Here is a 22,278-nt window from a genome sequence, read left to right on the forward strand (position 1 = left end):
GAACAACTGGACATTCATATATAAAAAACTGAATCTAGGTATACACATTTTATCTTTCACAAAAATTAAGTCAAAATGGATCACAGACCTAAATGTAAAACACAATCTATAAAACTACTAGAAAGTAACTGGAGAAAATCTAGATGATCTTACTTTTGGCGATGAGATTTTAGAAGCACAATCCATGTAAGAAAAAAATTAAGTTAGACTTAAAATTAAAAACTTCTGCTATATGAAAGACATTATGAAAAGAATGAAAAGCCAAGGCACAGACTGGGAGAAAATATTTTTAAAACACATATCTGATGAAGGACTTGTATCCAAAATATACAAAGAACACTTAAAACTCAACATTAAGAAAACAAATACCTCATCAAGGAAGATATACAAATAGCAATCAATCCTTGAAAATTTAAGTCCAACCTGTAGAAGAATATTCAGAGCAGTTTTTTTTTTCACAATCATCTAAAATTGGAAGCAACCAACAAAATGTCCTTCAATAGATGAATGAACAAACTGTGGTATATCCGCACAATGGAATATTATTCGATAATAAAAAGAAATGAGCTATCAAGCCACCGAAGACATAGAAGATCCTTAAATGCATATTGCTAAGTGAAAGAAGCCAGTCTGAAAACTCTAAGTACTGTATAATTCTACCTATATGATATTTTGGAAAAGGCAAAAGATCAGGGTTGCCAGGGATTTGAAGGGATGAATAGGTGAAATAGAGAGAGTTTTTAGGGTGGTAAAAGTATTCTGTAGGATAATGTAATGGTGGATCCATAATATGAATTTTTTTAAGTCCATAAAACTGTACAAACAGTGAAAAATGTGTGAGGTGTGTATGTGTGTGTGTAGGGAGTAACATATGGGAACTTTCTATACCATCTGCTCATTTTTTTTTGTAAATTTAGAACTATCTTAAAAAAAACAAATGATTAATCCAATTAAAAAATGGGCAAAGGACCTGAATAGACACTTACCTAAGGAAGATACACAAATGGCCAATAGGTCCATGAGTAAATGCTCAATATCACTAATTAGGGAAATTCTAATAAAAACCACAATGAGATGTCACCTACAACAGAATGGCCAGCATCAAAAAGACGAGGGATAATAGATGATAGCGAGAAAACGGAGAAAAGGGAACTCTTGTGTACTGATGGTGAGAATGTAAACTGGTACGGCCACTATGGAAAACAGAATGGAGGCTACTCAAAACTAAAACTAGAATTACCACATGATTCAGCAATTCTACTTCTGAGAATAAATCCGAAGGAAACAAAATACTATCTTGAAGAGATATCTGCACTCCCCTGTTCATAGCAGCCATATTTACAACAGCCAAGAATGGAAACAACCCAAGTGTCCATTGACAGATGAAGGGGCAAAGTTGTCACACACACACACACACACACACACACACACACACACACACACACACACACACACACAATTATTTAGTCATTAAAAAGAAGAAACCCCTGTCATTTGTGACATGGATTACGCTAAGTGAATTAAGTCTGACAGATACTATACGATCTCGCTTACATGTGGAATCTCAAAATAAGCCATTACCACTAAAAAAAACTCCAAAACAAAAACTCATAGAAAAGATCAGGTGAAGGGAGGGGCGAACCAGATGAAAATGTAGTCAAACAGTACAAACTTCCAGCTATAAGATAAGTAAGTACTAGGATGAAATGTGTACCATGATGTCTATACTTAATACTACTTTCTACATGATATATGAAGGTTAAGAGAGTAAATCTTAAAGAGTTCTCATGACAAGAAAAAAAAATTCTTTTTTCTTTTTCTTTGGGTAACTAACTGTATGAGGTGATGGATGAAACATACTGTGGTAATCATCTCGCAACATATGTTAAGTCAAATCATTATTATTCTGTATATCAATTACATCTCAATAAAACATGGGGCAGCGGGGTGGGAGTGGGGATGAATTCTGGAATCTGACTGCCTACCTCAAATTCTGGCTTCCTAGTTACAAGGTTTTGGGAGCATGCTCCTAAACTTGTCTGTATTTACAACAGACCACTATGACCTCTACAAAATGACGGAAATAATTTTACCTATCTCATACAGTTTTCATGGGTATGAAATAAGGTAAAACATACAGACTACTAACAATATTTGGTTCACGATAAACACTCAATATGTATTAATTATGAGATATTATGGAACCACATCTAAACATATTTCATTTCCACATTCCACAGATAGATAATTAGTTATGTTTAATTGTTCTTTTTTCACTTTTCTCTTCCAGTCAGTTACAAAAAACCTGCCTAAATCTGCTCAAAATACGGTTCTCTAAATCTAGACCTCATTGGCTCTTGCCCAGAATTTTGTAGATGTTGTTGTGGTTTTGTGGCACCAGGTTAGATGCTGGTAGGAGGTAAAAATTAACATGTGTCAAGTAACAGTGGCTATTCTAAAATTATTTCATTTTATTTTTCATACAATCATATGAAGTAGGCATTATTTTTCCCTCCCTCAATATAAGTATCTAAAACTCTAGATGAACCAGATACCTTGACCAAAATTAACACAGTTAATAACTAAAATAAGTACCAGAGCTGGAATGTCTCATTAATATCAGGTTATATAAATTTTGTTTCTTAATACTCTTTATGAGGGAAAAAGGGGAAAAATTCTTATAGAGGGTTATTTCCTCCAGAAAACTAAAGTCATAAATATCCCCTTAAAGAACATAAGTATTGGCATCCTACAAACTTTATATCCCAAAAAGATTATGTAGCTGGATTAGATAACAAGATTGTAAATGTCTCTAAGTCAAATAAGGCTTTATCTAAAGAGTTCGTTGCACACTAGCTCTCAAAAAACAAAAATAAACTTTTTAAAAAAGCCTAAAATCCTATTTTTCTTTGAAATGCAAATTATATTTTACTAATGCAGATTACTAATTTACCAATATTTACTAATATACAAACTCATATTTTACTAATATAACAAATCCACATATAACCTGGGTCTAAAACTCTTTAATTAAAATGTAAACAAAAAAATACCTTCGGTACTAGATTGCTTTCTTACGGATTCCTGTTGACTACTAAAAGATATAAATTTTCTTTTAATATTTTATAGTTTTCAAAATTAGTTATTTAATGACCAAAAAAATGCTTACTCTATTACTATAAGTAAAAAAAGTAAAAGTCACAAATACACACGTAAACATAAAATATAATGCAAATGTGGGGTAAAAGGGAAGAAAATACAACTTTTATCTGTTAGTTATCTGTGCAATAAAATTAACTTTTTTCTGCAATGAGCATTTTACTTTTCACTGTAGAGAATAAACCTCAATTTCTCCAATCCCCCCACCCCATACCCTCTTTTCTTTTTTTTAATCAGAGAAGCAAAGGAGATTCTTAACTCAGTGATGAGAAACAACTATTTTTGAACAAGGTCCAATTTAGGAAGCGGGGGGTGGGTGGCTTTACTTAACCTCCATGGTGGGAGGATATCTTATATACCTATATTTTTGATTATTCTGACTTTACTGAAGAACGTCAGTGAGAAAACAATTACGAAAATATCATATTTTAAATACTAGAAAAAGTGTTACAAATACAAAAGCAGCTTGTATTTAGATTTGTGGAGAGCATATTCTAGGTGAAGCTAGATCTCAGTTTGGGTGATTAAAGGGGTGATAACAGGGATAGTGAGCAACATTTAAAAAACATCATCATAAAGGCCACTTTTTTATTCTTTCATTTTTTACATCACTTCTATTATCTATTTTAGTCTCCTCTGAACAAACCATGTGAGGTACTGTCAACTATGATACGCTTTTTGAAACTTGACCAAAGACCTATGTAGTCCAATTTAGTCCACCCAAAGCAAACTTTATTGTTTGCCAAGCACAGTGCTTAGAGGTTTTAGAAAGCAGTAACTGCCATACAGCCTCTTGCTAACTTGGGCCTTCCTCTATTAAGGTGGGAAGAATGTCTTCCAATATCGACTGGACTTGGAGAAAGCCAGGACATCCAGAGGCACTAGAAGAGATTCTATAGCTCTGCTCAGTTAGTTCCTAGAGCCCAAAGGTCTTAGCTGATCCCTCCATTATTGTACATGTATGTATGTATGTATGTATGTATGTATGTATGTGCGTGTACACACCTGCGCACATGTGTGCAATGTACTGGAGTGGGAGTTTTTTTTTTAAAGACTCAGCCCATATTGTTTGCCTAGTGGCTTTCTCCCCCAACATCTTTGATTGGTAAAACTTAAAAGGCTTTAAATAATTAGATCTTAGGCCTTCCAAATACTAAAATTCACCCCCTTTCACTGGAGCTCCTTACTATCCTAAGCAAAATTGCAAAATATGTTTTTATTACTTTTATGATTCCCTTTTCTTAAAGCTTTTCCCTCTTGCTGGCACCTTCTCTCATTCCTATGCAAACTACTCTTCTATTCATTAATCGATCCTGCCAGGCCAAATCAGAACAATGTTATAGCAGGTGTTTGCATCTGTCTTTCACATCCAGAACTCCCTTTTCTATCGGCAGAAAACCTAGCATCTACCCTACAATTCATCCTGCAATTTATCCATCAAAAAAAAGAAGAATCCTTTACTCACAATTGTTGATTCTCTTATCAACCACATTTGAATGGTAATGGATTTCTGTTTAATGTGTATCAGTATTTGCATCTTATAATAATGAGCTATGACTGAGAAGCAGTATAACACAGTTAAACAGGTACCTTCTAGAGCCAGATGGCCTGGGTTTGAATTCTGACTCTTTCATTTGCTAGCTGCATTATCTTTATGGGGTAAAAATATTAGCTGCCTGATAAAGTTCCTTTGAAGAGTAACTGACTTAAAATATGTAAAACACTAATAGGACCTAAGCAATCGGTAAATGTTAACAATTTTATTATGCCTTTTACCCATTACTGTAGAAAAAAAAGTCCAGTCTTCTATTAAAATTTTCATGAAATAAGCATGACAAAATATTTTTATAGGTAGGCAGCCAAAGAAATTATATTACTGGGGTATGATAAGAAAGAAATTTAATCTTAGGAGACTAGACACGAGGCTGAAAAGTGCCAACTCTCAGGGCAGTGTGGTGTCAGTGAAGAATCTAGTTGCTAGGTGAATGCTGAAGGCCTTTTTCTGGTAATGCCTATTAGTACAAGCAGGTGTGCTGCTGGGATACATCACAGTATATTCTTCGTGTGGCCCCAGGGGAGGGTTCTAAATATTTCAGTGCCAGAAAACATACACTAAAATAGGCACCTTAAAACCAATCTTTTTTGCTTTGTCTATTAATTACATCATGCCTAAAGTATGTACTTACTGCTATGTATCAAAATTACCTCTTACTATAGTGTTTTTATTTTCTCCCTAATTTCTTTAACCATGGTCTTTAATCTATTGTGCTGCATTTCATTCATAGTCATCTCAATTTTTTTTTTAAAATAGTGGACATAAATAAATGCATAGAGGCCCAAGGGGCACTCTCCTTGTACTCAGACTTCTCTTTCATCTATTCCAGACTGCCAAATGAGTATTTTGCGTTTCACCCGAACACCTGGCATTACTTTAATATTTAGTATTTTAAGAGTTCTGGGGCTCTTCCTCCTTCCTGGATTTGTAGCTACCCAGATACTGGTCTACCATTTTAGCCCTAGTGCCCACACTCACAGCTCTAGTGCCCACACTCAAGGACAGGAGGCTCAGCCCAATCTTGAGAAGAAAGGAAGATTTTTAAAGCCATCTGATCTGAATGTGGGTTGCTCTCAGTGCCAGACCTTGCTCATTGTTTGTTATCACCCCTCTAATCACTCCAACCTGGGATCTAGCTTCACTTAGAGTATGTCTCCACAAATCTAATCTGCTTTTGTAGCTGTGACACTGTTTTTCAACTATTTATTTTAAGTATGTGATATCATTTCGTGAGATTAATGCTTGATTTGATTTCTTAATATATAAGAAACTGATATTCTCCTAAAATGCATCCTTTTCACCAAGAAGTTTTGCTGTATAAATAAAACAATGCTCATTTGGAATCTTTACCAATTCTTTCCAATCAAAACATGCTTGTCCTGCCAGGGCGAAGGGTCAATTATCATCATTTTTGTTTAATGAGGAGAAAGCAAAGGACATTCCAAGGAAAATGAGACTGAAGTTGGATGTTAGGTCAGCATCTGTCTCACTCTTGCTGAAAACCTAGAGGTCTATACAGGTCCACTTTACACTGAATGAAAATTTTCTTCTTTTCCCAGTGTAGACTGACTAGTCAGTTTTGCTGGACATAGAAGGAGCCAGCTTCAAGTGTACTGAGTTGTACAGTAGCGTACACACACAGACAGGCACTTTTTTAGGGCTTATGATCTTGGCTGCAGATACAAAGAGCAGAATTTAATTTCCTTAGAGTGGCTTTCTCTCCCTAACAAGTAAGAGGGTGCTATTCCCACTTATCCTTTCTCCTGAATTCTCTTTTCTTATAGCCAAGAAGCAGGTGAGATGGTCCACTGATTTGTTTGTAGGTGTAATGCAGTGAGAAGGGAAAGTGAAGCTTCCTCTCAAAACATGAAAAGGAGTCCTGTTTCCAAGAACCATCTGAGTTCAAAATTAGACACAAATTAACTTCGGAATACTCATGAAACAATTTATCTCAAGTTCTTTTATGTTCTAAAATTCTGAAATACTTAATGTGAACTGTAAAATATTATATCAAAGGAGTCACAGGAGGTCAAAATAAAAAACTTATTGCAATGTAAACAGTCATTTCTTTAAGAAGAAAAGTTTGGATCCTGAATTTGATCAAGTTTTAAACTCCAAAAGGAATTAAAGAATTATAAAATCTGAATTGAGATACCCAAAGTAAATTTGTTATAACAGTAGGTAAAATGGAGGCAGCATTTTCTATATGTGTCGCACAATTAATCAGTGTGTAGAATTAGCCTAAATGAGAAAGTTTGAGTATCTTGGATCATCAAAAACTATTTGCTTCCAAGATGCTTCCAACCTGGTAAGACTACCCCAATGTGCTGTGATTAAATAAGTTCCCCAAAATAACAATATGAGTGACTATGGAAAACTAGTACTGAAAGGGACAGGAAGGAACAAGGTTTATCTCACATCCATACCAAAACTGGTATCATTCCACTCCCAACTCCCTTTTGGTGGAAACTTTTTCCCTAAAACGACGTTTTGGTGAATAACAGAGCTAATTTTTAATTTCTAACTTGGATCCACAGAGTGAGTCTCTCAATTTCATTTTATACACCAATAATTTTATTACATTTGATTCTGTGTACAATTTTGAGTCCTACCTTGTCTGAAAAATATCACAATGTATATATTTTTATCTTCAATTATCCATTCACTCATTCATTTATGTATTCAGCAAATATTTAATTACATACTTAACCACATGCTAGGTTCTATGCCAGTATCCAAAATATATTAAGGAACTCATAAAACTCAATAGCAAATAATGATAATCCTAGGCAGTGAAATTAAAAGAAAAAAATGCCCCTGCTCTCAATGAGCATTATGCCTAATGAGGCAAAAGGCCAAACAATCAAAACTGAAAGTGGTCTATGCCACATCAAGGGTGTGCACATGATACAAGAGAGCTTGAGGTAAACAGTGCCAAGGGCTTATAGGGGTCAGGAAAAGGCTCCTAAAGGTGTCCCAGACATGGAGAACAAGTTATATTTTAATAAGTGAAGAAGTAAAGGGCTATGTGGAAGCATGGAGGCATGTGGAAACAGGTGTAAGTCAGAGAGATGCAAGAAGCTTGTTACTGCAGCTGAAAATGTGAAGAGTTACAGAAATTGAGGGGGAGGGGAATATGTTGAAACTGTAGAGGCTGTATGGTGAATGAGATGGAGCTTCTGTTCCTGAGGGCCTTACAGTCAAGAGTAGGAACCAGACCCTCCAACAGTTCATTTCAATAAGGTTGGTGTCATAGCAGAAGAACATGCATGAAACCGTGGATGGATTGGCACAAAGGAGAGCCTAAACATTATACAAAAGTGTTAAAATTTTATCTTACAGGCAACAGAGAGTCTTTGAAAAATTCTAGATGGGTAATAATCACAATAGTGGCAGTGTGGATATGGCCTGGAAGGCACGAAGAGCAGAGAGAACAATAAAAATGTTTTTGCCAAAGCCCAAGCAAGCAATGTGATGGGCCTGAACTAGGCTACCCTATCTGTGGCAACTTTACAATGTCTTTTTCTAGCCAGGCAAGTCAGGATTCTTTTAAATCTATCATTAAAAGAGTAAAAGGAAAAACACAGAGTAATATTTTCTGAAATTTCTTATATTTAATGGCTTGGAAAGAAGCTATGTCAAAAAATTTCTTTAAATCCTTCTTTGAAAACCAATCTCAATAACATGAGTTAAAATTTTATTAGATAACCTTAAAGCCCATAATAGGCATACAGGTAAGCAAATTGTGGAGTATCAATTTCATGAAAAATTAATATACATTGGAAATGAAAATAAGAGACTATATAAAAATCTAAGAAACTTAAAATATAAGTAGAAAAGCAGAACAAATTACATATATAGTATATTATATAGTATAGTACATAGAATTTACATGCTGACAAACTAAAAGATACATAATTTTATTCCATTTTTTTACAATAGAATAAAATGAAATGGAAAAAAAAAAAACAACAACATAAAATTCATGTTTATTGTACTCAATGGGCCTGACCCAAATGGGTTACACCTAATTTCTTGGTTCTTGGTTTCCTAGAATAGTTTTTACAAATGGTCCTGTTGTCCAGCTATACTGTTCTCAATATACAAAAAAATCAGATACTTTGGCTTGAGAAATTTTTGTGAACAGCTATCTCCTTCCTGATACAAAGGCAAATTCAATAAGTTAAAGGGATTCGAAGTCAAAGAATACAGAGAAAACATATGACAATAATTTTTGCATGTATGTTTCTCTTGAATGCTTCAGAAGAGTTTCTGGAAGATGATTCTGACACCTAAGGGCCTTTAAAAAACCATTTAAAAACAATTCAATCAGTCAACAAACAGGCCATTTATTGAGTATCTCTATAAGCCATGCACTTTAAAGATACAAAGAGAAAATAAAACAAAGTCCCCTGCCCTCAAGGAACTCACAGTCTAAAGGAGAAAGAATGGTTACAAATAATTGCAAGCTGTATGGTGAGTCCACTAATAGAGGTATGATATACAAGATACTGAGATACAAAGAAGAGACAGAATGAGAAAGGTCAAGATAAGCTTCATAAGGGAGCTTAGGTCTTAAATGAGCTATGGGAAGGGAAAGAAGACTTAAATAGCACATGCAAGGAATTGTGAAATGTGAAACAAAGCAAATGTGTATAATTTTTAGTTGCTCCCTATGGTACAGAGTGAGAGGAAAAGCAACAGGAAATGAAGTTAGCAGAATAGTCAGGGAACAAATCACAAATCAAACTGAAGAATTCGGCTTTTACTGAAGTCTGTCAAATCTAACCTGACATCAACTACAACATGCACCATTACTTTATACAGAGTAAGAAAGAAAGAAAAAAAGCTTTATCTGGGGTCTATCAAGAAGTCTGATAGAATACTCCTACAACAATGTCAGTGTAAGGTAAAGATATAAACTGGCCATGCCAAAAGGAAAAGCAAGTAAGTTTATATTTCTCAACTTGCCCTTAGGTGGAAGGGAGAGTAAAAATCTCCCTCTGAGAACTAAATTCCAAGCAGGTCTGCAGTCTGAACTAAAGCTACCACTGTGGTCCAAAAACAAATAAACAAAACAAAACAAGCAAAGAACTTAAAATGGTCTCAGGTTGGTAGTGTCCCCAGATGCCTGGCAGAAACAAATGTAAATTCTCTTTAGAGTAACCAGACTTCATTCCAGGACAATAGCAATTTAAGATGCAATCTCATTTCAAAGATGACAAATGAAAAAAATGTGCATCTCAGAATTGATTAAAAAACCAAATCTTACAGTGAGTCCTAAATCTGGAGATGTTTCAGAATTACTTGGGGAACTTTTAAAAAATACTCATTACCAGGCTGCATACCAGAGATTCTCAGATAGGCAGGCCTGAAGCAGAGACCTGGAATCTCTTCTTTTAACAAGCTACCCAAGGTAGGTTTTTTTTGGTTTTTGTTTTTGTTTTTTTTTTAAACACTACCCACTACCAGACGAGATACCAAGCCACTAGCATCTCTCTGCAGAATTAGCTAAAAACTTCTCCTGTGGACAATAAATAACAGAATTTTAAGCCAGAGCATAATTTAATCAGACTGACACTTCAAGAAGACCACTCTCCTACCAGTGGACTTTGTGGAAAGATTAGAAGAGGGCAAAAACAGGAGATGGGGGATAATAAATATAATAGCTAGGAAATTACTAAAATAGTTTTAAGGCAAGAGATGGTGATCATTTAAAAAGTAACAATGGGAAGAAAAAAAAAAAAAGAGAGAGAGTACCAAAGAAGTGAAATTAGAATTTTATAAACTAGATGAAGGTAGGATCTAATTCTAAAAATTTTCAGACAACTCACACTTAATTGGCGTTACAGCCACTGGGCCTTTAAAACTAAATCTTATTTGGGTATGGTAATCCAGCAACTTTTAGCTGTATAATAAAGTATAAGTGTTATACAAAATTCTAAACTATAAACATCAAATGATCCAAATGCAACTAACATTCAAAATGATCTCTAAGTTCAAATGTAAGCACAAAGGGATTTTATTCTTTAAGGTTGTACGTTTTCTATTAATCAGGGTATATGAATTTAAAATTAAAATCTCTTTGGGCAAAAGAGAGAAAGGATTTTCGCTGGTTGATAAATTTAAATTACAAACAGAAAACAATGAATTAACAAACTTACGCTGAATATGAATGAACTGTTTTGGCTGTTTAAACTCTCCTTTGTACAAGCGATTGTAATAGTTGACGTTGCTCTCTGCCTCAGGAACTGGAATGACCATGCTCTCTTTCTTTTCTCTAAACACTTGCTGTGCTGAAATAGCTCGTTGTAAATGATGTTCCTGGAAAATGTAAAGTAGGCAACATAAGTTGTTTTAATAATGTTAATTCAATGCATAATTATATTTAAATTTTACTTTGTTTAATAATTGCAAGGTGCTTTAAGAATCAATTACAAGTAGTTTCTTTGCCACAGACCTATAGAAAACATTGCCATAGCTCCCCTTTGATACTTATTTATACTGATATCACCTTAATTTGAATTTTAATAAATAGGAATTTTTAAAGATTAAACATATACATATTCACAAACTAGAATTTAACATCTTAATTACAAGAAGATTGATCCCTTGTTTGCTAAAGTAATTGAGGTATGCCACCAATACTAGATTACAAACAAAATGCAAATGACAAGAAAACAATTTTTATCACAGATTTAAAGTATCTTCTGCATTTATATACCTAAAACTTTGACAGTAAAAATTTCTGGATAATTCAAAGATAAAATGTTGTTCAACAAACTATATTACTATCATGGCAGGAGATATTTTTAAACAAAGTTAAACAAAAAGTTCCTATAAAATAAACGCAGATTCTAATAACTTTTCATTACCTCCACCACTTAATGCATACTTTCTCTCTTGACCCACTAAGGACGATTCCCAACAAACCAGCTTGACCTTGTAGAAGGAAAATTAGATCATGTTATTCTCCAGTAGATCCCCTTCACATTTAGATTAGTTAAAAAAATCACTCAATGACTTATAAGGCCTTACATCTATCTTCATGACCTTATTATCTCTTAACTCTTTCTTCTCATTCTTCCTTCTAGCTACACTGCCTCTCTTTAAGGTTCCTAAATATCCAGTGGATTGCTTTGGAAAGTCCTTCAAGTCTCATCTGGAGGGGCCTTCTGTGATTTCCTCATCTAAAAGAGAACAGCTCTGCCACAGCGCATAAATTAAGAATTATTTATCAGTAGTCATTCTTTCAACACCTTACAGAGCACCTATCAGACACCAGTCCTGTCACTGAGAATTATAAGAGTGAGTGACAAAGACTCTACCATTAAGGAAGTTAGCTAATAGAAGAGAGATAGATATCTAAGTATGCAACCATGTATGAGCTTGACAAGCATGTCTCTTCTCCAACCACTTGTCTTGATAGCAAAAGATAAACAAAAAAAGTAAAATCTAAACTAAGACTTTTAGGATCAATGGAGATTTCGTAAGGCAAAAGAAGAAACAAGCCAAGTAGAGAAAACAGAATATCCAAAATGGACAAAAGCCCGGAGACATCCAATAAAAGGGAAGGAGCTAAGGAAAAGGACAGGAGGCTGGGTGCTGGCTTACAGCTGAGAGTTTCTCCAGTTTCAGTGCCAGGTAGAAATATGGTTTTCATAAGCTAGAATACCAACTTGGAGCACTAAATACATGTCCTCATACATATATTATCATCAATCTAGTTAGGATCTTTTAGTAGTAAAAACTTCTGAGTTAACTAAGAAATTGTGAGGATCTCTCTCTCACACACACACACCCATCAAAAAACTAAGAAACCAGGCCTTGCCTGAATGAGCAACTTCTAGCATTATATAAGCCTATATTTTCCTATGACTTTGCTGATACTGCACCCCTCTTGGTCAAAGAAAGTGATGCAATATGCAATGCCACCTTGTAGTCATATAACATTTTACAGTTCTCAAAGTACATCCACAACCACATACTTATCAGCCCCTCACGATCTTGGGGCATAAGGAGAGATATTATCCCATTACATAAATGAAATTCAAGAAACAAGTGATTTGCTTTTAGTTGTGATAAAATATATAAGTCAAATTTCAGGACTCTGACTCAAATGTTGACTATTCCATCCTTAGTAGAGAAAAAACCATGTTCTTGTATTGCTGATAATGCACAGACATGGGTGACAAGAGGAAACTGAGCTAAATGGCAACATATTTTTGATCTGAAGAGATTCTTTTGATATATATTGAACTTTCTAAATAAAACATTTTAAACATTATCCAATTATTGAAATACATCTTTAATAGATGAAGATTTAATATTTTAATTTTACAAATGAGAAAACTTAAAAACAGATCATAGATGACTCTCTTATTAACACAGCTAGCAGATGACAGAGGTGCAGCCAGATATTAAGGACCATGACACATCTCCCATTTTAATTTACAGACCAAATTTAGCTCTAAAAGTAAATTCTCAGCTATCATTTCCTTCCCCAGATTATCAGTCTGTCATCCCCCAACCTTCCCTCCCAAAAAGGTATGGCCTCTAGACACCTATGTTTCATACAATAACCATAACTACCAGTGGCAAACACACAAAATCCTAGAAGTAGGTACCAAAGTTGTGATTTGTTTTACTGGGGAAAGAGACTGACAGGAATGATGTTGATTCCTTGTTATATGCGGCATTATACATTGGTGAGATCACGTGGCTTTAAAAAAATAATTATATATCAAGCACTATTTGATTTCCTTTCCTTTAAAAAGGCATTCATTCCTTTGATCCACCAACTCTACTTATGAAATTCATCAAAAGGCAACATAAATGGGCAACAGTAACTAAATAAAAATGCTCATCATGGCATTGTTTATAATACCAAAAAAAGTCTAATGGCAATTGGGAATTAGTTATATAAATTATTTTATATACATAAAATGGAACTCTTAGGTAGTAGTAAAAAAGAACACAATGTAGATCTCTACTAACTTGAAAAGACATTAAGATATTAAGTTAAAAAGCAGGTTTTAAAGTAATATGTATAACTATAAATGAGTATGAATGTAGAAAACAGAGCCTGGAAGAATACAGAAAAGGAAATATCACAAAATGCTAACCGTTCAAGTGGCCTTTATTTTTTGGTATGACCTTTTATATTTACTGAATTTTCTGTAGTACGTCTGTATTCTTTTGTTAAGTTTTTGAAAAAAGTTTATAAGTTTTGCATTTTAAATGAAGAAACTCTCCATCAAAATACACGTAATCACTTCTTATGGTTACACTGACATTCTGAAATATCCTTTTGAAACCTATATTATACCTAAACGTTTTTTGAGTTTTCCTGGAGATATTATACATTCTCTGTATCTTATATTTTTCCTAGTACATGTGAAATTAACACAAGCCATTAAAAGCTATCTAAAGGAAGCTAAATAATTCATGACTTTAGACATATATAATAAGTACCAAGTACAATACTGCAAGGTAGAAATTTTTTCTTCTTCTTTTAGAGATGAGTGAACTAAGGCTCTATGGCCACATGGGTAGATATTTATATGTTTCTTTGTCATCTTGCCAAGCTCATGTCCCAACTTACTGGGTTTCAGAATCTATCAATTGAGTCAGGCTGCATACAAAGTCAAAGATTATTCATTAGTATTTTAAAAATTCATATGCAAAACTCTCAATTAAAGATAAAAGACTCAATGCCTCCATTTATCTACTCTACCTCCCTATAACAGAAACTTACTAGCATAGGATTAAGGAACTTATAAAGCCACAATGACAAGGAGAATGAGAGATGAGCCATCAGCACAAAACAGAGTGTAACAAAATTCTGGGAGATGAAAACTGAGAGAAGTTTCGAATCGTTGCAGAGAAAGAAAAGATAAAAACTGAGTTCATCTGTCCCTCAGAAAACCAAATGATGAGGATTTTGAAACGCTAGCTAGAAACGAGAATGAGATAAGCCCTTCAACTGCTTACTCCTCAAAAGCAGATCATTCTACACAGACAGAAGAGGGCGCCACTGAAATTGAAATGTTGTGAACCACCCAAATCTACAAAAATGAGAAGAAAACTCAGTAAGTCTATTGTTATCAAAAATCATAAAACAAAATTCAATTATACTTCTAATGATAACCTCCACTCTTGGGGGTGGAGGGACAAAAGGAAACTTTAAGAAAACTGCTCTAAACTTAATTAAATATGCCCCAAATAAAGACATAGAGATATAAAAAATCACCTTGAATGAGAAACTCAAAAGCTAAGATCAGAGACAGATGTAAAAAAACTCATAATAAATGGAAAGAGTTGACTGAACTCAGGAAAGAAAAAGGCAGTATATCAGAGATGAAGACTAAAATTAGTAAAAGCCCAATACAAAATATACTCCAACAAAAACATAAATGTATTGCATAAAGACTGTTAAATAACCAAGAGAATAAAAATGAGGTTAAGAAAAAAATGAATAAGAAAGAATATAGTAGGATGTAAAACAGTGAAAGAAAAAACGACATTCATAAAATTGGAGTCCTTGAAAGAGAAAAACAAAACAGTGCAACAGAACTAATACTTAAAACAATACCCCCCACACACACACCCTGCAACTGTCTGAAAATAAAAGATATAAATCTACATATCAAAAAAAGCCCACCAAGGAGCAAGACAGTGGATGACAACCTGTACCACCACAGACATAAACTGATATTGCTTGGTGCACTCTAGAGAAACACCCTGCTCAAGGCTTCTCCATTAGGAGGGAAAGAGAAGAGAGGAACGTGCATCCAACATTCCAGCTTTTGGGGAGCAGCCCAAGGGACTAACGTCTATCTCACCTAACTCAGAGGGCTGACTAAACCAGCATTCTTTGGATGTTTGGGGGCTGTGGAGAACAAAAGATTGCTGAAAGGCCTGTTATAGCATCAGAGAACTTGCAGTACCACAGACAGACACCAGAGAGAGCAAAAGGTTACAAGCTCCTGATAAAGAACTAACAAACTTCTCTAACTGGGAAATTACATGCACATGGCCAGAGAAGATGCTTCTCCAGAAAAAAGTTTTGGGCTTCCAGACTTCCTATGTGGGCTGATTGGTAAAGGTCTTCCCCTGTATAAATCCAATTCATAAAGACTGGGAGAGGTGACTGTTTTTTCAAATACACAATTTTCGGCAACAAATAAGGCACATGAAGAAATTGGCTCAGAGGAACAAAATAAATCTCTAGGACTTGACCCTAAAGAAATGGAGATCTGTGAATTATCTGACAACAAGGTTTAGAATAATCTTAGTAAACCTCAATGCTCTACAAAAGAACACAAATAGACAACTAAACACATTCTTCTCAAATTCAGACAGAACATTCCTTAGACACAAAACAAATTTTACAAAATTTAAGATTGAAATCATACTAAGTATCTTTTACAAGCACAATGGAACGAAACTAGAAATCAACAACAAAAGGAAAACTGGAAAATTTACAAATACATGAAAATTGAACAACATACTTTTGAACAATCAATGGGTCAAAAAAGAAATCACAAGGAAATTCAGAAAATATTGAGACAAATGAAAACAAAACTACAACATAAAAACTTAAGGGATGCAGCAAAAGCAATACTAAGAGGGAAGTTCATAGCAGTAAATTCCTACCTACATTGAAAAAATCTCAAATCAATAAACTAACTTTACACCTCAAAGAACTAGAAAAAGAACAAAACCCCAAATTGAAAAAAGGAAGGAAACAATAAATATTATTGCAGAAATAAGTGAAATAGAAAATAAAAACATAGGGGAAAAAATCAATGGAACTAAGTTGTTTTGAAAAGATGGACAAAATTGACAAAGCCTTAGCTACACAAACTAAGAAAGAGAAAATTCAAATACCAAAAATCAGAAATGAAAGAGGATACATTAAAACTGATGCCACAGAAATAAAAACTCATGAGACTACTACAATTATGCACCAAGTAAATAATCTAGAAGATAAATTTCTAGAAACATACACCCTGCCTTTCAAGACTAAATCATGAAAAAATGAAAAAACTGAACATACCTATAACTAGTAAGGATATTGATTCAGTAATCAAATACTTCCTAACAAAAAAAAGCTCACCACCGTATGGCTTCAAAGAAGAATTCTACCAACATTTAAAGAATTAACATCAATCCTTCTTAAACTCTCCAAAAAAACTGAAGAGGAGGGAAAAGTTCCAAACTCATTTTATAAGGCCTGTATTACTCGATACCAAAAGCAAACAAAAACACTACAAGGGAGGAGAGGGATGGAATGGGTGAAGGTTGTCAAAGGCAAAAACTTCCAGTTACGAGATTAATAAAATTCTGGGGATGTAATGTACAGCATGGTAACCATACATCATGACCAAGTGAGATTTACTTCTAGAATGCAAGAACGTTCAAGATACAAAAATTGAACACTATAATATGCCATAATAAAAAAATGGAGAAAATGGCATGATCATTTCAATTAACGTACTGACAAAATTCACATTCTTTCATGATATTAAAAACCACTCAACAAACTAGGAATAGAAGGAAATTACCTCAATATAATAAAGGCCATATATGAAAAGCCCACAGCTAAAAATCTCAATAATGAAAAACAAAGCTTTTCTTTTGAGATCAGGAATAAGGCAAAGATGCTTGCTTTTACCACTTCTCTTCAACATGGTCCCAGAAGTCCTAATGAGAGCAATCACCAAAAGAAAGAAAAAAAAAAAAAAAGAAAAAAAAAGAAAAAAAGGCATCCAAATTGAAAAGGAAGAAATAAAATTCATTCTGTCAACAGATGACATGATCTTTTATGTACAGAACCCTACAGATTTCACACACACACAAAAAAACCCGTCAGAACTAGTAAACAAATTCAACAAAGTTGTAGGATAGATCACACAAAAATCAATTGTTTCCATATACTAACAATGAACAATCTGTGAAGGAAATTAAGAAAACCATCCCATTTCAACAATGTCAAAAAGAAAAAATACTCAGAAATAAACTTAACCAAGGAGGTGAAAGACCTGGATATAAGAAACCACAAAACACTGCTGAAAGAAATTAAATAAGACATAAGTAAAAGGAGAGACGCCCTGTTTTCATGAATTAGAAGACTTAAACAGAAATACCATTTGATCCAACAATCCCACTTCTGGGTATATATACAAAAGAATTGAAAACAGGACTTTGAAGAGATATTTTTGTATACCCATGTTCATATTGCAGTTATTCACAACAGTAGAGTGGTAAAAGCAATCTAAGTGTTTATTGACAGACGAATGGATAAAACATAGTACATACATGTAATGGAATATTATTTAGCCTTAAAAAGAATGGGAAGTCTGACATGTGCTACAACATGAATGAAACTTGATGACATGTTGGTGAAATGAGACAGTCACAAAAAGACCAGTAATACATCACTTCATTTATATGAGACCTAAAGTGATCAAATTCTTAGAAATCGGAAGTAAAATGTTGGTTGCCAACGTCTGAGGGGAGGAGGAAAAGGGAAGCTGTTGTTCAGTGGGTATAGTTCCAGCTTTCCAAGATGAAAAAAATGCTAGATATGTGCTGCATAGCACCACATATACTTAACACTACTGTACTGTACACTTAAATATGGTTAAGATGGTAAATTTTAGGTTATGTGGTTTTTTATAACAATATGAAAAGCTTACCAAGGGCCTGGCAAAAGTAACCCAGAGCAACCTACTCTGATATATATTTGAATAAAACTAATTAAAATAACTTAAAAGGCCAAAAGAATCAGACTTCAAAAGCAACACGCAATGCAAAGCATCAACGAAGCAGCATTTCAGAAACCTCGGTGAACAAAAAGTGTGAACCAAGAACTTTACATCCAGCTAAGTTGTCCTTCAAGCAGCAAGCATCAAGAAAGAACTTAGGGAATTCTGTAGACTTTTGAGGACTCTACTAGAATAGCACTGTTCAAAAGAAATATAATATAAGCCACAAATGTGAGCTATATATTTATGTAATAGCCCCACTTAAAGTAAAAAGAAATTAATTTTAACATTTTATTTACATATGTGTATGTATACAATGTACATATCTAAAACATTATTTCAACATGTAATCAATATAAAAATGTATGGGAATATTTTACATTTTTTCTTCTATAACAAGTCTACCAAATTTAGTGGGTTTTTTTAACATGGATAGAACATCTCAATTCACACTAGCCATATTTCAAGTGCTCCACAGCCTCAAATGACTAGTGGCTACACATTGGATAGTGTAGTCCATCTTCATATTGGCTTCATTCAACCAAGAAATGATTAGCTGGAAAATTTTAGCAAAACTGTACTTCAAAGATAGGGAAAAGGCTGGAAGACTAATGTACAAAAATATGCACACTAAAGTAGAAATAATACAACTGAAAACGGGAGACTGAAAAAAATATAAACATTTTCAAACACCAAATCTAATCTTTCTAGATTAAGAGAGCAAAAAAAATTAAACATAACCAATTAACAAAACTTTTAAAAATTAAATATTAGGAAAGAGTTATGACCAAACATAGTCATACCCATAAATATAAACAGATTTTACTCATCAATGAAAAAAATATCTTCAACTTGTCTCATAACTCAAGACTCAGCTATATGGTATGTACAAGAAACACACACACATGCACAGTAGTTCAGAAAGAATAAAATTAAAGGCATAGATTAAAGTTTATCATGTAATAGAAAACAATAAGACAGACAAGTAAACCTTAACATCAGACAAGTAGAATTCAAGCCAAAGAGCATTAAGAATGACCCAAAAAACACAATTCACAGCAAAGATTTTGAATATCTATGCACACTTATGAATATCCATACATCAAATAACATAGCAACCATTTTATAAAGCAAAGTTACAGGATATTCAAAGACTAATAAAGACATTAAGTAACTTTAACACACCACTCTCAGCATAAAGTAAAGCAAGCAAGGACCTACACAAATTAATAAGGTAAACTGTACAGTTATATATCAAAATTTACATTCAATGCCCCTTCTCAAGTATCAATAGGTCTTTCATAAAACCGAACATATATTAGTTAAGAATAGGGTATTATGGACGGAGAAGATATAAGGAAGAGTTGACAATTCTGAGTATATACCTTTGCATAGTTTTAAATTTTAGAACCATGTTAATGTTTCACGTATTCTAAAAATAATTAAAATCAACAGGGATGTGGGGAGAATCCAAAACAGAATACATAGAGAAACAACAAATAAACCTCACTTATTAGAAATGATTATTCATATATCTATAATGAAGGAGATGGGAAAGAAAGGAATTTAAGTTCCTTTGGAAAATAATGTGAGGCTCATCTGTAAAACTTAAATATATACTTCAAAGAATTGTCATGATTATGTAAGTTAATAAGGTGTTCAGCATAGTCCATGGCACACTGTAAGGATAAAAGTTTGTTTTTATTAAAACATACCACAAAGGCAAAACATTAAAAATCTTGAAATTTTTTTTAAAAAGCCAAAAAAAATTAGAAAAATTGACAATTAAAAACCTGCCTTCGACACTCATTCATAACGAAAAATTCTCTGAAAGCAAGAAATGCCCTCAACCAGGAAAAGGGCAAGCACCTACGGAAAACCTACAACACCATACTTAATGGTCAAAGACTGAATGCTTTCCTTCTAAGATTAAAAACAAGCCAAGTAAGTCTATCCTCGCACACGCACATTTTACTGTGTTTTCTAGTCCGCACTTGACCAGAGGTTCTAGCCAATGCAGTGAAGGAAGAAAAAAAAATAAGGGCATACTGATTAGAAATGAAGACGTGAAATTATCTGTACATGATATGGAATCCCAAGGAATCTTAACAGAGCTGAAAGAACTAAAAAGTGCATTTAACAAGATCGCAAGTCAATATTCAAAATTCAACTGTATTTCTATACATTAGCAAGTGAAAAGTGAAAATAAAAACCAATATTATTTATAACAGCATCAGAACTAAATATTTAGGAATAGGTTTAACAAAGTATGTGCAAAACTTGAAAAGCAACATAAATATAACATGTTCATGGATCAGAAGGCTCAATAATGTTCAAGAAAAACTTTCCCAGGTAAATTTTTCCCTAAATGATACAGAGACTAATCATAATCCCAATCAAAAAACCAACAGGCTTAAAAAAAAAAAAAAAAGAAAAGAAAAGAAATGGACAAGCTGATTCTAAAACTGATATGGAAAAGCAAAAGAAATAGAACAGCCAAAACAATCTTGAAAGAAAAGAATAAATTTGAAGAACATATACAATTTGATTACAAGCTAAATTAACCAACATCAGTATGTTGCTGACATAAAGATGAACATATAAAGCAATGAAAATGAAAAGGGGTCTGGAATAGACCACATACACATAGGTAATGAATTTTAGACAAAGATGTCAATTAATGGGGGAATTAAGTTGGTGTAAGGATAGTCTTTTCAATGAATGGTCTGGACATGAGGTGGGGGAAAAACGAGCCTAATGCTCCTACCTTACTTACACTGCACACAAAAATTAACTCAACATAGATCACGGAACTAAACATAAAGCCTAAACTTATAAAATATCTACAAAAAAATATAGGAGAAAAGTCTTAGTGACCCTGAATTTGGCAAAGATTTCTTAGGACATAAAAAGCACAAATTATAAAGGGAAGAATTAATAAACTAAATTTCCTCAAAATTCAAAACTGTGCTATTCAAATTACATTCTTAAGAAAACAAAAAGATAACTCAGACTGGAAAAGAATATTCACAATATATATGTGAGATACCTTAAATGTGGAATATACGAAAAACTCTTGTAATTTGATAACAACAACCCAATTTTTTTAAAAAAGTGAGCCAATGATTAAACAAATACTTCACAAAAGATACAGGAATAACCAATAAATACTTTATTAGATGCTCGAAATCTTTATATTAGGAAAATGCAGAGTAAAACCGCAGAAAGTTCTGACTATACACCCACAAAATGACTAAAATTAAGAAACTGACCACACCAACTGCTGGAGTGTTATATAACCACTTTGGAAAACCGTTGAACAGTTTCTTATAAAGTAAATATATACTTATCACATGACCCAGCAATCCTATTGCTAAGTATGTACCAGAGAAGTGAAGTGCATGTCCACAAACAACTTGCACATAAATGTTAACTGCAATTTTACTCACAATAGCAAAAAACTGGAAATACAAATGTACATCAACAGGTGAACAGAAAATCCAAGTGAATACATTTATTCAACAGAATACTACTTAGTTAAAAGGGAAAATAAGGAGGGAGGGTCAAACTAATCACACACACAACAAGGATCTCAAAAGTATACTAAGCAATGACCATACACAAGCAGCTACATACTGTATGGTTCTCTTTATACGAAGTTTGAGAACAGACAAAACTAATCGATAGAGATCAAAATCAGATCAGTAGTTGCCTGAAATGAAAGTGCAGGATATTACTATGAAAGGGGTAAAAGGAATTTATGTAGGGAATAAAATGTTCTATTCCTTGTTT

The 22,278-nt window shown here is 33.6% G+C and overlaps 1 protein-coding gene across 1 annotated transcript in view; it reads right to left on the reverse strand.

The window, feature by feature from the left end:
• EPC2 (enhancer of polycomb homolog 2) overlaps nt 1-22,278 on the reverse strand; it is a 107,027-nt gene that overhangs the window by 56,600 nt on the left and 28,149 nt on the right. Inside the window, exon 2 of the mRNA XM_011359594.2 lies at nt 10,879-11,038. Within this exon, the coding sequence (XP_011357896.1) occupies nt 10,879-11,038 (160 nt within the window). The remainder of the gene's footprint in view (nt 1-10,878; nt 11,039-22,278) is intronic.

The sequence above is a fragment of the Pteropus vampyrus genome, unplaced genomic scaffold (genome assembly GCF_000151845.1).
Source record: "Pteropus vampyrus isolate Shadow unplaced genomic scaffold, Pvam_2.0 Scaffold2, whole genome shotgun sequence".
Taxonomy (NCBI): domain Eukaryota; kingdom Metazoa; phylum Chordata; class Mammalia; order Chiroptera; family Pteropodidae; genus Pteropus; species Pteropus vampyrus.